Genomic DNA, 15,503 nt, shown 5'->3' with positions numbered 1-15,503 from the left:
CACAGTCACATGTTTCAGATGATCAAACAAATTTTAAACAAATTGAAAAAAAAAAAAACCTCAGGAAGGAAGCAAATAGTTTTTCAAAGCATTGTATCATTGAATAATTAAAGCTACCATGAAAACATTTTCAAACAAAAACTAACGTGAAACGAGAAAATTCGCTTTGGAAAGTGAACTAACGGGAACAACTAAAATGAATTATAATGAAACAGACTAATTATAAAATACAAAACTCTTATAATCCTGCTTTGTGCATCGAGAGGCTCTAAGGATTTAGAAGTGAAGTGAGAGTAAAAGCCAGGAGATGGCAGTAGTGCAGCATCTTTGGATGCAAGCTACCGTTAAAAATGACAGAAGAAGAAGAAGATCTCACTTTGTGGTTTTTAGCACAGCTGGTTGCAACTGTCCTGAAGTCTTGCAGAGGGCAGCATTGCGCCTGCGTAGCTCCACCTGTGAGATTGTCAATGCGGTGAAGAAGAAGCAGCAAAACAAAGGTACCAGACGTTTTAACTGTTTGTAGGTTTTTATTATATACGAACAGAACCAGGTGCAAAATTTTTAGACTTATTTTAAACAAAAGTTAATATCAGTACTTTGGCGGCGCTTCCGCCCGAAAGGTTTTTCAAAGTTTTGCTTGACTTTTAGCTAGCTAACACGAATGTTTGGTCAGTATATGAGTGTTTTTTATTTGTTAATTAAACTGAAAGCGGCAAACACGCTGAAATAAACTTCATGTGAAACGTACTCGGTCTTCAGCTATTTTATATTTTCTAAGTAAGGAGTTCCTGTCGCGATAAGGACTGTAGTTTCCTTTACGCCCCGTTTAAACCTCTTCTTAACGGTTCCCTGGAAAAAGTTATGCAACACAATCCAGCAGGCAGAGCTTTGCTAAATGTGGAGCCACCTTTGATTCTGAAACACAGCCTGAAATCTCTTAATCAAGCTTTCTAGTAATTTATTTAAGTAGTTTTCAGGAATAGCTTTCCAGGCTTCTTAAAGGACGTTCAAAGTTGCTCTTTGGATGTCAGCTGCTTTTTAGTCTGTTCTCTGTCAACATGATCCCACAGGCTTCAATAATGTCGAGGTCCGGGCTCTGGGGAGACCAATTCATGACTGGTAGTGTTGCACTGTGTGTGTTTTCTGTGCAGGTGTTTTTACTGTGTTGGCAGTGTGTTTGGGATCACTCTCAAACTCCCTGTTTCTCTTTCCTTATACATTGATTCTTGACAGCTAATGAAACCATTTCTGATTAAGCTTTTGTGAACAGTAGCTGGATCAATGTTTTGGAGATAAAGTATGTGAATTTCAGGAGCGGGACCACGCCTCCAAACACGCTCCTTCCGGTTCTTATCTCTATACGAGTCCCCCAGTTCTACAAACTGTTCGTTTTCGTGCCAGGCCCGGGAACTGCTGCCAGTACCCTTTGAGGCCTTCCCCAAACCGCAGCTCAGTTCATGTTTAAGCCATTCATCTTTATCTATTAAAACGCTGTCATACATAAAATGACTTCATCACTCAGGGCCTTTTTCAAGTCTTTGTTGGATTTTTTTTTTTATCTGATTCTTAAGAACACGACTTTCTCTTCTTGTCTTGTGACACTTGTTCTTTAGTCTTCTTCTTGTCCAGTTTCATTTTTTAAGGGCACACTGTACATCCCACTGAGACATATCAAGTTTTCAGCTAATAGCTCTGAGGTTCACCTTGTTGTTGCAAAAATACTATTTTATGTCTGTTAAACTGTGTTATCTTTGACACTATTCATAGATTCATTTACTTTAACATAATATTTTAAGTTATATTTTGCTAAATTTTCAGTTATGTGTGGACAACACTGGTTCATCCCTTAGTTTAGGTGCCCCTTTTGACGTTTGAACGATTTATATGTCAGTGTTAAATGGACTTAAAATGAGTGAAAAGGCAGCTAATGTCCAAAGAAAGACCTTCGGAAAGCCTGGAGAACTATTGCTCAATACCCCTGTGAAAGAATCAAGAGTATGCTTCCTTGGAACCACAATATAAAGAAATGAGGGGTGGTTCAAGACTTGCACAATAGTGTATCATTTTTGCATGTTTCACAGGTCAAAATTGGTCTTTATGTATCTTATATCGAGCACTGGTCCAGGCACTGCATTTATCTTCTGTCTGAAATGAGATATTTAATTTCTCATTTTAACTTTGTTTTGGTGCTTCTCCCAAACATAAGTGTTGCTACATGTACATGAGCTGACTGTTTGATAAAGACCATGTCTTCCATAAAAAGTCAACAGTGTAAAAAAAAAAAAAAAAAAAAAAAGGTCAGAAACTCAACATTTAGCACAGTCTAAATCTCGAGTTTTTATTTTTTCTGAGAGGGATTTCTTGAATGTGATCGTACCTCATTATTTGAAGCTTTGGTTACGGTTAAAGAGTATCTATAATTTTAACAGCATTTATATGATTAAAGTATAAAAGATGCTCTCTAAATTGGGATCTTTACCTCTAAATTAATTGTCTTAAAAAAATATGTCTAGAATTTTCAATAAATAATCTTTTAGGTACTGTTTGTAAATTACTTTTTATGAGTTTTAAATCTTCCAAAATTAACTAAAGCTGTCAACAGAGTGTGAGGAGACAACTACTATGACTTTATGTCCAAACCATCTCTATACTGTATGGTGAGATAACTGAAGTTGAAATGGGGCCAAGCTATACTTTCATGTAACACCAGTTTGTACCCCCAGGTGATATAGTGGGTCACCACAAGGTTTGTTTTTTTTAACCTGGCAAGTAATCAGTAATATGCTGGCTCCATCCATGAGCCAGAGTGTTGGTGGAGGTGCATAGTGAAGATCAGAGCGAGATTCTTTGTGGATCTACAGATATGATAGGGTGCCAACTGTGGCGCTCCATGAAGGAAGTCAGTCAGGAGTAGAAGTAACAGATGGTTTCAAGGTGGGAGTTAGATTACTTCAAGGATTGGCTCTGAGCCTCTTCTTGTTTGCAGTGGTGATAGACAGAACTATGTTTGCAGACAACATTGAGCTCTGTAGGGAGGGAGGAGTGAAGGTGGAGGCGATGCTGGAGAGAGAAGAATGAATCATCTCAGGACACCTGCTGATAAAATGCTGCAGAGGGTACAATGCTGAAAAACCTACCATTAAGAAAGTGGATGGATGTTTTTGTTTTGTTTTTTTCCCCCATACTTAAAGCTTAAAATCTCATGTAGTCTTTGCACTCACTAAAGCTGTCCATTTTTGCAGAGGGATATATTAACATTCATAGCCTGGTTTATATAATATTACCTCTGCACTGATAAAAAGAAATATCCAGAATCCTCTCAGTAAACTCATGTTTACTTTGGGAGTAGAATTATGAACTTGACTTTATTTTCTGAAAACTTTTTTGTGACACTTGCAAAGCTTTTGTGAAGACTGGTGTGGCTAAAAACTGTACTACGAATTCATTTCTAACAGAGTTACCAGCCAACAACTGTCAGATTGTTTGTGTGTAGTTTCCTGATCCACACGATAAACCTCGGACAGATACACGACGTGGCTGGAGCAGATGATTGATGTATAATCATGTTTTATCCTCACTCTTGCAGAATGCCTTTCCATTTCTGCCCCCAGTGTGGGACAAAGTTACAGCCTGAATTCAGATTCTGTCCTTCATGTGGGGAGAAACTTCCCGGTCCTGAAAGTCCATTTCAATCTGAATCTGTGAACTCAAGTTTCTCCTCGCCTCTGAGAAATGCAGCAGCAACATCTGTAGTTAATCCAAGCCCCACTCCAAGCACGAGCTGTGAACTCAGTACAGGTGAATACAGGTGGCAGTATGTCATCAAATAAATACTTAAAATACCAAGTAATTTAGCTTTAACAATCTCTCTCTGTGTCCAGCCCAGGGATTTGACACTTTAAGTTCGTTAACACCACGTCCTGCACTGCGAAGGACTCGCAAAACCCTTTGCCTGGACAAAGAAGGTAAAGAAGGTAAAGGAGATCATACAGGTTATCCTGTTAAGATGTCAGTTATAATGAGGTATGAAAACAGCATGAGTAAATTCAGCTGGAGCAGGGATGTCAAACCAAAGGGTTCAGCTCCCTGAAGTGTTTAGTTCTAAAAAACTCCACCTTTTGTAGCTTCACTGTGATTCCAGCTGGGGCCTTTCTTTGTGGAGTTCGTGCACTGGTGGGTCTGAAGACCTCGAAGTGTATAGAACAAACTTATAGTTAAAGTGCTTTGTAAATGTGAGTACATTACATTACACTGAAAGGCCATGGGAGGCTCTTCTGGCCTTTAGAGTGAATTAAAAATCACTTGGCTGATGGATGGCCCTGGAGTTTGGAATCGGGCTGGTAGATCAATGGTGCAAGAAAGCTGTCCTTAGTATACATTCAAGTACTGTGGCTTATGATCTAAGCCATGTGTTTTATTCATGCTGTAAAATACTTGAGTTCTGGATCGATGACTTCATGAATGTCTGTTTTGTATGTTGTTGAGGGGTTTTTTTTAAGATTTTGAAAATCTGTTGGGGTTTTTTTTTTTTTTTGGCCTTTTCTGGCTTTATTGAATAGGAACAGTGAGGAGTGACAGGAAAGTGGAGAGGGAGAGAGAGAGAAGAAGACATGCGGCAAGTAATTTCGGATTCAAATATTGGCCGGCCGCTCTTAGCTATACACCATGTGGTTGCCTGCTCACCCCAGTGAGCTAAACCGGCTCCCCATGTCTGATGTTTTAGTGACGCAGATAAATACGAACCCTTCATTGATGTTTTGGGGGTTCACTTGTTCCCTGTACCTCTGTGCAACAAAAAAAAGTCTTTCTTTTACATTTTTGTTATCAGCGTGTCGTATCTCACACCTCTGGAAGTCAGCTAAACCCTGATCCGGTTCCTTGTGGCTTCAAAGATGTGATGTCATTTCTCACAGTCAAAGGAAGCTTTATTCCTTTTTTTCCCCCCAAAGTTTTTTTTATTGATTACTTTAACTCTTTACTCACTGTGCCTATAGATTACTCCACTTATTTTGTTCGTGTTTGTAATTATATTTGTCCCCCAGTTATTTATTACTTCTAAGTATATGTTATTATGCTTATTTGGATGCATAACCTTGTAGCTTATATTTTTTATGTTTGTCCAGACTGCTTTGTCTGGACAAACTAGTCAAATTAGTCATACTCAATCACAATCAGTTGAAGCCCTGAACCAGAAGTACTTTGCTTCCACAGATAATGACGCTGGGTTGCAGGAATCTCCACCAAAGAAGAACACGGTCACCTTTAAACTCGACACTGGGGCGCAGCCAATCGTAGAGTCTCCTGTTGCAAAATCTCCTCGATCTGGTGAGCAGAAGCACTGATTTATCTGCCCGTTCCTGCAGTTCTTTTATGAAATCTCCATTACCGTTCCTCTTTGCTTTGTTAACTGTTGCTGTGTAGTGCAAAGGAAAGGGAAGCTCTGCAGTCCTTTGAAAAAGCAAGAAGAAGAAGAAAAGAAGCTGTCTGCAAAAACAGGCTGGATAGAGGGGAGATCAGCAGTAGATGGAGCTTCACCTGTTTCCTCACCAAACTCTAAGTCTCCTGCAAAAGGTGAGCTACACGTTGAATGATGTAACAGGAGCATGTTACACACATTGTTAAGTACACTGATAGGTTTGTATAAAGATCACAAAATGTTTAATGATCGGGAGCTTTATTGTTGTTCTGGTGTCGTTACAATCACCACATTTACTGCAGTTTTATTGCTGTAACAAGAGTAATCATTCATTTCTCTTAGAATATCTATTCAATTAATAATTTAATTACATTTTTCCCCCTTAGGCTTTTCAGAGTTACCTTTAAATTTAACCACTTCTTTTACAGAAGTGCTATGGTTCACTTATATACAAGAAAATCTCATGGGGGCCCCCCAATCTTAAATCCAATCAAAAATTCCTAATGCTCATCAGTCATGTGGAAAGCTTTTAAGGAGAACGTGTGAGAAACCTGCCACTCGGACACAAACTTCAATACAAGAACATTACATCTAGTTAAGACTAAGGAGTAAAGTCACAAACTAACCACCTCATCTTAATGGATTTAATTCACTTTTTATATAAATATTTAAATGCTTTCTGAGTGTACATACTTGTGAGTAATTTCAAACTGAATTTGTGTTTCTGTGGCCCACCTGCAGTACCTTTGCAGCCCACACTTTAGGAATCACTGTTATAAACAGAATTCACATAAAGCTTCTGATACATGAGAGGCAAATAGTAATAATAAAAACTAAATCCAAAGCTTCCCAGCGTGGATTAGTTTCAGCTTAGTAAAATAAATTTATCAATAAATTAAACTTAAGTTAAATTAAAATCAGTAAAGGCAAGGCAAGGCAAGTTTATTTGTATAGCACAATTCAACAACAAGGTGATTCAAAGTGCTTTACAGAGACATTAGAAACAAGAACAAATAAAAAGCATGATTTAAAATTGATTAAAACAAGCAAAAAAACTAACTAACTAATTAACAAACAAACAAAACAGTATATAAAATCAAAACAGATAAAATCAGAACAGTAGATAAAATCAGTAGTTAAATGTAAGTTTTGAAATTTAAGCTTAAAAGTGTGGATTTGGTGCTTTATTCAAATGCAGCTGAGAACAGGTGAGTCTTCAACCTGGATTTAAATAAACTGAGTGTTTCAGCTGATCTGAGGCTTTCTGGGAGTTTGTTCCAGATATAAGGAGCATAAAAGCTGAATGCAGCTTCTCCGTGTCTGGTTCTGACTCTGGGAACTGATAAAAGACCGGATCCAGATGACCTGAGGGATCTGGAAGGTTCATACTGGGTCAGGAGGTCATTGATGTATTTTGGTCCTAAACCATTCAGAGCTTTATAGACCAGCATCAGAACTTTAAAGTCTATCCTCTGACGGACAGGCAGCCAGTGTAAGGACCTCAGAGCTGGACTGATGTGGTCCACTTTTTTGGTCTTAGTGAGGACTCGAGCAGCAGAGTTCTGAATGAGCTGTAGTTGTCTGACTGATTTTTTTAGGTAGACCTGTAAAGATGCTGTTACAGTAATCAAGCCTACTAAAGATGAATGCATGGACTAGTTTTTCCAGGTCCTGTTGAGACATCAGATCTTTTATCCTTGAAATATTCTTGAGGTGATAGTAAGCTGACTTTGTTATTGTCTTAATGTGTTTTTCTAAGTTTAGGTCTGCATCCATCACTACACCCACATTTCTCGCCTGGTTTGTGGTTTTTAGATGTATAGATTGAAGTTCTCTGGTGACCTGTAATCGTTTTTCTTTGGCGCCAAAGACTATTACCTCAGTTTTGTTTTTGTTTAGCTGGAGAAAATTGTGGCACAACCAGTCATTGATTTCCTCAATGCATTTACCAAGAGCCTGTACAGGGCCTCGGTCTCCTGGTGACATTGTGATATATATTTGTGTGTCATCTGCATAGCTGTGGTAGTTTATTTTGTTGTTGTTTATAATCTGTGCCAGTGGGAGCATGTAAATGTTAAACAGAAGGGGTCCCAAGATGGAACCTTGGGGAACTCCACATGTGATACTTGTCTGCTCAGATGTGAAGTTACCTATTGATACAAAGTATTTCCTGTTTTCTAAGTATGTTTTGAACCAGTTTAGTACAGTTCCTGAAAGACCTGTCCAGTTCTCCAGTCGTTTGAGTAATATGTTGTGGTCAACTGTATCAAATGCTGCACTGAGATCCAGTAAAACTAGGACTGACATTTTTCCACTGTCTGTATTCAGACATATGTCATTAAACACTTTTGTCAGAGCGGTTTCAGTGCTGTGGTTCTGTCTAAAACCTGACTGGAAGGCATCATAGCAGTTATTCTGTTTTAAGAAGTAACTGAGCTGTTGAGAAACTGCTTTTTCAATGATCTTACTTAAAAATGGGAGATTTGAGATCGGCCTGTAGTTTTTCATTTGTGTCTTGTCAAGATTGTCCTTTTTCAGTATAGGTTTGATTACAGCAGTTTTTAGTGATTCTGGTAAAAAGAAATAGTCGTCTTTCTTTCTTCCATTTCTTCTAGTGTGCAGAAATTTTTTACAAATTCTTTGTACAAAAAGATTTTGTTGAGTCGATCACAGCACAGCATACTTTAGGTGTGTAATTTTGTGTGTGTGTGTGTGGGGGGGGTTATTCCTGCACTAATTAATTTGAAGTGTTTTCATTAACTTGCAGCAACTGGAAAAAATAAAGGCAGGAAGGCAAAGCATGCATCCTTTGTGGAACCGCTGCCTGAAGGTGAGGAGGTGACCGACACGACCGGCAAGAAGTGGAAGCTGATCAGGCAGCTCAGTCAGAGCGCAACCGAGCTGCTCTACGAAGGTAGGACTGGTCACAAGACATAAGGGGAACACATGAAAACAAAGACAAATGTACAATTGAAGAGTTTGACTCACGTGAAATAGTCGTGGTGATTGCTGATGTGCTGTGTCCCACTGAGCAAACTCAATATGAACAGCTGGCAGAAAACGTGTTTGAGGGAAGTCTAGTTGAGTTGTTGCAGCAGATGTTTCTGTGATGCATCGACCAGCTGTTATTGTCACTGAGAAGGAATATGGTCGCTGTCCCCAGAGTGTAACTATAAGCACACGTCTTTAAAAGGACTCACTCAGTGCAGCGTGTTCGGTGATGTTCTGGCATCCAAATCAGCCTGGGTGTGCTGAAGGAGCTCGGTGTGGTTTCTCATGGGAAGGAACTGATGATGAGCAGGGAAGGGCTGATTGGCTCTGAGCACAGCTCGAGTGGTCTGTATTCCCATAGTGAAACCCCTCACACGTTTATCAAAGAACCAGGGATTACGTTAAGTAACCCAACATCGCTGGCAGATGATAGTCCATGGATTTGAGATTGCATTTCAGCAAATTCTCTACATGCAGATGTTTTCTATCAGAGTACAACCAAAGCTGGATCATGCGTGACTGGTCAGAAGCTGGAGTGATTTACAAAAATCATGCCCCTCATCAAGGTTTTTAACCTTTAAAGTGATACTGGATGTACTATAAACTACAGCATACCACAAATAGCGAAACATAATAACTGCAGCCCACATTTAATGCAATCAGTCAAGTCTATATTCTATCTGTTTGAGTCCAGTAAACTTTATTAAAGCAAAGAGAGGACTAATCCAGTGTAGCTGGTCAACACTGCATTGCACTCCAGCAGGATAAACCAGTTGACTATTTATTGACTTAGAAAAGATAAATATTAATAGGAAATTTTATGATCACAGATGAATAAAGCGGTTTTTCTCTCTTCAGTTTCTCGGCCAAGCTCAAAGGAGTTGAATCACACCCTCAAACTGGTGAGTACAAACGGTGGATAAATGTGTCTGCTTTTCAGTTTATTTCCCAATAATCCGTTGAATTGCTCTCTACTTTGTTGTAATGCTTCTTCTGCTCCTGAATTTCCCTGTGCCAAAAAAAATCAAAGTTATATTTTATTTTTCACTTTTAGGGAACTAAAGATGGAAGAATCTTCAATGAACAGAACTTCCTGCAGAGAGCTGCTAAACCGGCGTCCGGTGAGGATTTATTGTGCTTTTCTGTCACGTTTAGAAGCCCATAATTACCAGAATTAGTTCCCAAAGCTGATTTTATTCTGATTTCAATAAAGACAGAGGATAAGTTTCTGTGACGGTTTCTATCACCTACGGAGGGTTAGGATGTTTTGTCTGTGCACAGAACATTCACTTTGACACAAAGGATTTAAATTACCAGGTGACTCAAAACTAAACTCTCAAAGGTGACAAATGAGTCAGAAAGAAACGCTAACAGCTGAGGCATGAAGCTGTAATACATCTGTTTGACTTGATAGGCATCAGAGGAGCATTGTTGTGTCTTTAACCCTCATCACAGCACAGCAACTTCACCCTTTGGCTTGTGGACTCCTGTTTTAAAACCTTGATTTGACGATTTCTGTCATCACATTTTCAGTTTTATTAAACCAGACGGCGAGGGCCGCAATCTCTAACAGGGGCCGTGAATTACAGATTGACCATCATGTGATATTCAAAGCGCTTAAGCTGTTGATTTAGTGACGAACTCTTCAGGGAGGTGTATTCAATGATAAGGGTCATTTTCTCATAGATGTTTGTTTTATAGCGAGAAGAGTCGCCCTCTGCTGGCTGTGAGAAAGAATGTAGATTGAAAACTTTTCTGAACTGACTTTTCAGACTCTGAAGGCAGTGCATCTGTACATATACACAGTGTTTTCTGCCTGTGTGATGATTTTCCTACTAAAACTTGTTTTCTCTGTAGTGGAAAAGTGGGTCAAGCAAAACAAGCTGGACTTCCTGGGGATTCCTTCCTGCGTTGGCTTTGGTCTCCATACAGACTCGTACAGGTGTGAGCTTTACCTGCACATACAAAACATATGAAAGCATCTTACTTTGACCTGTAAATCTGTTTACATTAATTTCATTTTATTTTCGTTTCTGTAGGTTTCTAATTTTTCCCAGCATTGGCGAGTCGCTCCAGTCCATCATCGAGAAAGAAAATCAGCCTCTGTCTGAGGAAGTTGTTCTTCAGCTGGCCTATAGAATAGTTGGTGTTTTTGAATTGTCTAGTCACATAAATACTCTAAAAGTGGACCTTTTGTACTTTTTCCTCTTCTTAATAATGCTTATTTATCTCTTACTGGACTTTTGTGTAGACACAGTCTGAAACGAGCTGCTTTAGCTCCTCTTCCTTTAACCTTCTATTCTGTTCAGTTCAATTTTATTTTATTTATACAGCACCAAATCACAACAACGGTCACCTCAAGGCGCTTTATATTGTAAGGTAGAACTTACAATCATACATACAGAGAAACCCCCAACAATCATTTGACTCCCTATGAGCAAGCACTTTGGCAACAGTGAGAAGGAAAAACTCCCTTTAAACAGGAAGAAACCTCCGGCAGAACCAATTTTCCACTTCTGTTCACTAAACTGTGATGTTTTGCACTAACAGAGGTAGAGCAGCGACATTTAAAACTGCAGAAACTGCATGCACAAAGTAACGATGAAGAGCTTTCACATTGTGTGAGGTAGATGAAGGAAACAGTATACGAATGATAAACATACAGAGCCATTAAAAAAAATCTGTGTAAAATATAATGAGGTTATAAATAATCCCACTTGGTCATTTTAATCAATACCTGAGCGTCACCTCTGAAGTAAAAAAACAAAACAAAAAACCCACAAAAAACGAGCTCCTGCTCCACTCCTGAGACCCACTTCTTTAAGCCAGCTGGTTTCTGATTGGCTGACCTTCACAAATGGAAGGCTTGGACAGCAAGTGGGTGGGGCTTCTGGAGTTGTGTGTCTGAGAAGAACTGGAAAGCACAGTGATTACTTTTCTTTGTGCTGACCTGTTTATGTGTGCCCATCGTTGTTCCCATTTCACAAGCACTAGAGACAAAATTCTAATGGTTTTGGAAAGATGAGTTATTATTTTAATTTTAGAGCCAGAATTACAAAATAAATCCATTAGGCCTGGGCGATAAAGCGTTAAGAGACTAACTTTTCTTTTCCCTTGCAGTTAGACGTGCTGCACTACATCCATTCAAACGAATACGTTCATGCGGATATCAGTGCCGAGAACGTGTACATAAAACAAGGACAGAGGTCACAGGTAAGACGTGCTCTGAGCTTCAAACTGCACTACTCTGTCCTGAAGTGTGTGTAACCAGGCTGCTTCTGTGTGTTTGTGTGTGTGTCTAGGTGTACCTTGTAGGATACTGCCATGCCTTCAGGTACGGTCCAGGAGGAAAGCATGTGGAGTACCGTGAAGCCAGCCGAACGCCACACGAGGGCACCGTCCAGTTCATCAGCCTGGACGCGCATAAAGGAGCAGGTGTGTTGCCTCTGTGGTCCACTGAGCCATCTGTAGTCTGTCAGTGTCACTAAATCATACTTCATCGTGTAAGCTGCTGTAAACCAGAGCGCTCTGACCACGCTCCATCTGGCCAAACACTGGCTTCACATCTGCTTCTCCTTTCGGCTGCTCGTGCCACAGCGGATCATCTACCATCCTCCTCCATCACACCAACCATTTGCGTCACTACATCCATCCTTCTCTGTGGCTTTCCTTTTTTCTTTCTGCCTGGCAACATCCATGGCTTCACATTAGTATGATTTTATTTTCACATGTGAAGGTGGTTTTTGTTTTGTTTTTTGTTTTTACAGATTTTGAAGTTAAAAGGTACAAATTTCACCCGTGGAAAAACAAGGAGATGTTTTTGTAAATCTGAGGTCTTTTTTTGTTTACTGATTTTTGTCATCACACTCTTTCAGCTCCATCTCGCCGCAGCGACCTGCAGTCTTTGGGTTACTGCATGCTGCACTGGCACACTGGATTGCTGCCGTGGACCGAGCTCACTCAACCACAGCAGATAGCCACCGAGAAACAGAGGTAAGAGAGAGATAATCTGTCATTTTTGTGTAATTTTAACCTTCTGTGTGAAACAAAATGCAAATAACACATGGCTGCAGGTACATGGAGGATGTTCCTGCACTTCTGAGCCAGTGCTTTGGGAGGAGGAGCGTTTCCAGTGAGTTCCAGTGTTTCTTCTGTATCATATACCACATTTTCCTGCATTTTCTTTGGTGATATCTTTCTGTTTTTTGTGCTCCAGGAGCATTTCAAACGTACCTGACTGCAGTGATGGCTCTGCAGTACTCCGAGCAGCCCAATTACTCAACGCTGAAGGCCGGACTCAGCGACGCTTTAGTGCAGCTGGGGGCATCGGTGGAGGAGCCCCTCAATTTTTAGGTGAGGACACACCCGCCTTTACTGAAACTCAGAAATAAAGATGTTCACATGCACCTGAGGCAAGTTCAACATACCCAGAATAGCTTTTCTTTACCTGATGTCAGCAGTCAGCTCATTTACCTGCCTTCTGAATAAAAGGTCAACGAGGCTCAGGTGTTGTGTTTTAGGAGCATATTTTTAAAAAGTTGCTTTAAAAGTAAAAAGTTTAAACATATTCTCCAAGATCTTAATATTTCTCATTGATGCTCATCACATAGAGCCTCTTTGTATCTGCACAGAGATGGTGGTGCTGTTTTTAGACAGCTGATTGGTCACTGGGAGGTTGATTCATATTTGTTGATCTCTTAACAGATATAACAGCATAAGTTACCATGGTGATACCCCAGTAAGACTTGAAACATCTTTGTAAAACTAAAAATTTCAGATAAGAAAAGGAAGAAACTGAGATTCTGGGTTCATCCGATTCTGAGTTTCTCACAGGATTAATTTTTTTTAATTAATAGATCTGACCAATCAGGTCACTGCATTTGGCAACAAGTGCAATCATAGCTCAAAATGTGCGCCAGTACTTAATAAACAGTGATATAGAAATAGTAAGATAACACTATTTTACCTCAGACACAGCTGGACGCTGCTTCAGGTCAGTCGGCCTCTGAAATGATTTCTTAGCCTTCTCAGATGTGGCTCCAGCTCTGATGACAAGAGCTGAAACTGCCCCACTGACATCCTGAAATATGTACGAAAGCTGTTGTGATACAGCTTCTACTGCTGGATCAAACCATGAAATTCTCCCTGCTGCTGCCTTCTTCTGAGAATCGAATGAACCCAGAATCTCAGTTTCTTCCTTTTCTTGTTTAAAAACATCAGGACCAGCTCATCATCGCTTCATGTCGACTTCATTCTCTTTAGATTTAGTTTTTCTGAGGGCAAACCTTTTGTAAAAACCCTTTCAGTGTGTATACACGTTACATGACAAGTTCAGATCTGAAAAATTTTGAATTTCGTGTTGTTTATTTTTTCCCTCAGTGGGTAAAGACCTCAAGGCTAAAGACCCCTTGCTCAGCCTCAAAGCCTGTATCATAGTACAGGACTGTTCTTTGCAATCAGATATTAAAAAGTATTATTTATACACTGATGTCATTATGAATTACATCTGTTGGAGACATTATGTTTATTATTTACAGCACAGGATGCAAAGCTAGAGGTGGCAGATGAACATGAGGTAAAGATGCTTAGATTTTCATTGGGCGTGACTGAGATGGAGGGGATTCGAAATGACTTCATCAGCTCAGGGACAGCTCTGAGTTAGTGAAGCGGAGGGTTGGTGTTAGGAATAGGGTAAGATGGAGGTAGATGATCCGCTGTGGTGACCCCCAGTCAAAAGAAGACATACAATCTTCAGATAAAGCTGCCACCGTTTATATGAAAGGGCCCTTTATCTATGTAGCCGAACAGGCAAAATCCAAGCAGACTGAACGCAAACGGGGATTATTACTGTGATCAGATGAGATTATCAGAGATTTAATTAAACCAAACTGAAGCGTTAAAACTGACATCAACCTGACAGCGATGCTGCATATGTATCAAACCCTTTGAGTCTGACTAATCTTTGTTTTATTTTCAGAGAGATCGCACAAAAGAGACGACACTGAAAGATCCTGGAGTTTTCTTATTTTAAAGTCGTGTTTAAATGCTGATGCTTTATTGCACTGAAAGTCATGAGTTTATTAGGTAAACGATTCATTGGTTTTACAGTTTGTGTGTGTGTGTGTGGGGGGTTTATCATCTTTATGGACCTGTTGAGGCTTCTGTGGTTTTCAGCCTCAAAGAAATACAAGTTTTAAATTCCTAAAGCACTGATTTTTATATTTTGTGTGTTGCAGTGTTGTTAGGTAGTTAGATTTAACAGGGTGATTTTTATAACAGATGTTTTTTTTTTCTGTTGACTTATCCTGCTGAACATTTCAACAAATAAAATATCGACATTTCTTACAGTGACTCAGTGAGCTTTGATATTTTCTGATAAGAATACATCGTCTGGTTATTGCTACCTGTTATTCTTTTTTTTTTTTTTTTTCAAGCTCCAGATTTTTGTCCCTGAATTTTGGGAGAGTAGCTTTGCATGACTCAGAGTTAAAAATAATCCTTATTTATCTTTTACCGGACCTTTGTGCACATCTCGCCCATTTTACCTCTTTATACTTTACCTCCACTCTTCTGATTGGTCGTAGCTCACAAACAGAAGGCTGAGAAAGGCTGAGGCTGTTGGCTCACAGGAATTACACAAACACACACTGACCTCTTTATTTGAGACTTTTGCCAAGCTTAACCCTCACACAACCCAACTGTTTTAGTAACCATAACCAGTCTCTGTCAAATGAGCTGTTTTCATCACCACTGAGGGCATCGAGTTTCTGCCTTGAGACGTCTGTATCAGTTAATAATGTTACTGTGTTTGAAGAGAGCAGACGGAAAAATTTACAATAAAATTAAAACCTGAGTGTAAGAAAAATGTGTCATGTGGAGATGGTCAACAATAATACTCGGTCAGTCTGCAGTGTTTAAATTAAAGGCTCAAAGTGTGCCAAGAGCACATCTCCCACACCTTTTATACCACCAACAGTCTGAACTGTTGACTCGTCAGACCAGACAAAGTTTTTCCAACCTTCTACTGTCCAGTTTTGGTGAGCCTGTGTGATCTTCTGCTTTAAGGGTCAGTGTGGTGTTCAAAAAGGAATTTTCA

General features: G+C 39.7%; 1 protein-coding gene across 2 annotated transcripts; it reads left to right on the top strand.

The window, feature by feature from the left end:
* The first annotated feature begins 394 nt into the window (after positions 1-394).
* On the top strand, positions 395-14,758 carry vrk3 (VRK serine/threonine kinase 3). 2 transcript variants are annotated; one of them, XM_085453094.1, is made up of 16 exons: positions 395-497; positions 3,587-3,798; positions 3,882-3,965; positions 5,212-5,325; positions 5,422-5,571; positions 8,184-8,330; positions 9,266-9,309; positions 9,462-9,528; positions 10,265-10,349; positions 10,447-10,549; positions 11,528-11,620; positions 11,710-11,842; positions 12,283-12,400; positions 12,481-12,539; positions 12,624-12,760; positions 14,385-14,758. In XM_085453094.1, exons 2-15 carry the CDS (start codon positions 3,588-3,590, stop codon positions 12,758-12,760), a joined length of 1,545 nt encoding a protein of 514 aa, XP_085309220.1. In that variant the 5' UTR covers positions 395-497; position 3,587; the 3' UTR covers positions 14,385-14,758. The 2 variants fall into 2 exon arrangements, with proteins under 2 accessions (XP_085309220.1, XP_085309214.1); XM_085453088.1 differs by having other exon boundaries at positions 396-497; positions 3,882-3,974.
* Positions 14,759-15,503: the final 745 nt, after the last annotated feature.

The sequence above is a fragment of the Copadichromis virginalis genome, linkage group LG1 (assembly GCF_057382275.1).
Source record: "Copadichromis virginalis isolate Kocher_CV1m ecotype Utaka linkage group LG1, C_Virginalis_male_GT1.1, whole genome shotgun sequence".
Classification (NCBI taxonomy): Eukaryota; Metazoa; Chordata; class Actinopteri; order Cichliformes; family Cichlidae; genus Copadichromis; species Copadichromis virginalis.
This window is presented reverse-complemented; position numbering and strand designations above follow the sequence as displayed.

Coding starts and splice junctions, on each gene's coding strand:
- vrk3 (XM_085453088.1), top strand. CDS start 3,588: ATGCCTTTCCATTTCTGCCCCCAGTGTGGGACAAAGTTACAGCCTGAA. Junction 3,975..5,211: donor GGACAAAGAAGGTAAAGAAG/GTAAAGGAGATC, acceptor TTGCTTCCACAG/ATAATGACGCTGGGTTGCAG. Junction 9,310..9,461: donor TGAATCACACCCTCAAACTG/GTGAGTACAAAC, acceptor TTTCACTTTTAG/GGAACTAAAGATGGAAGAAT.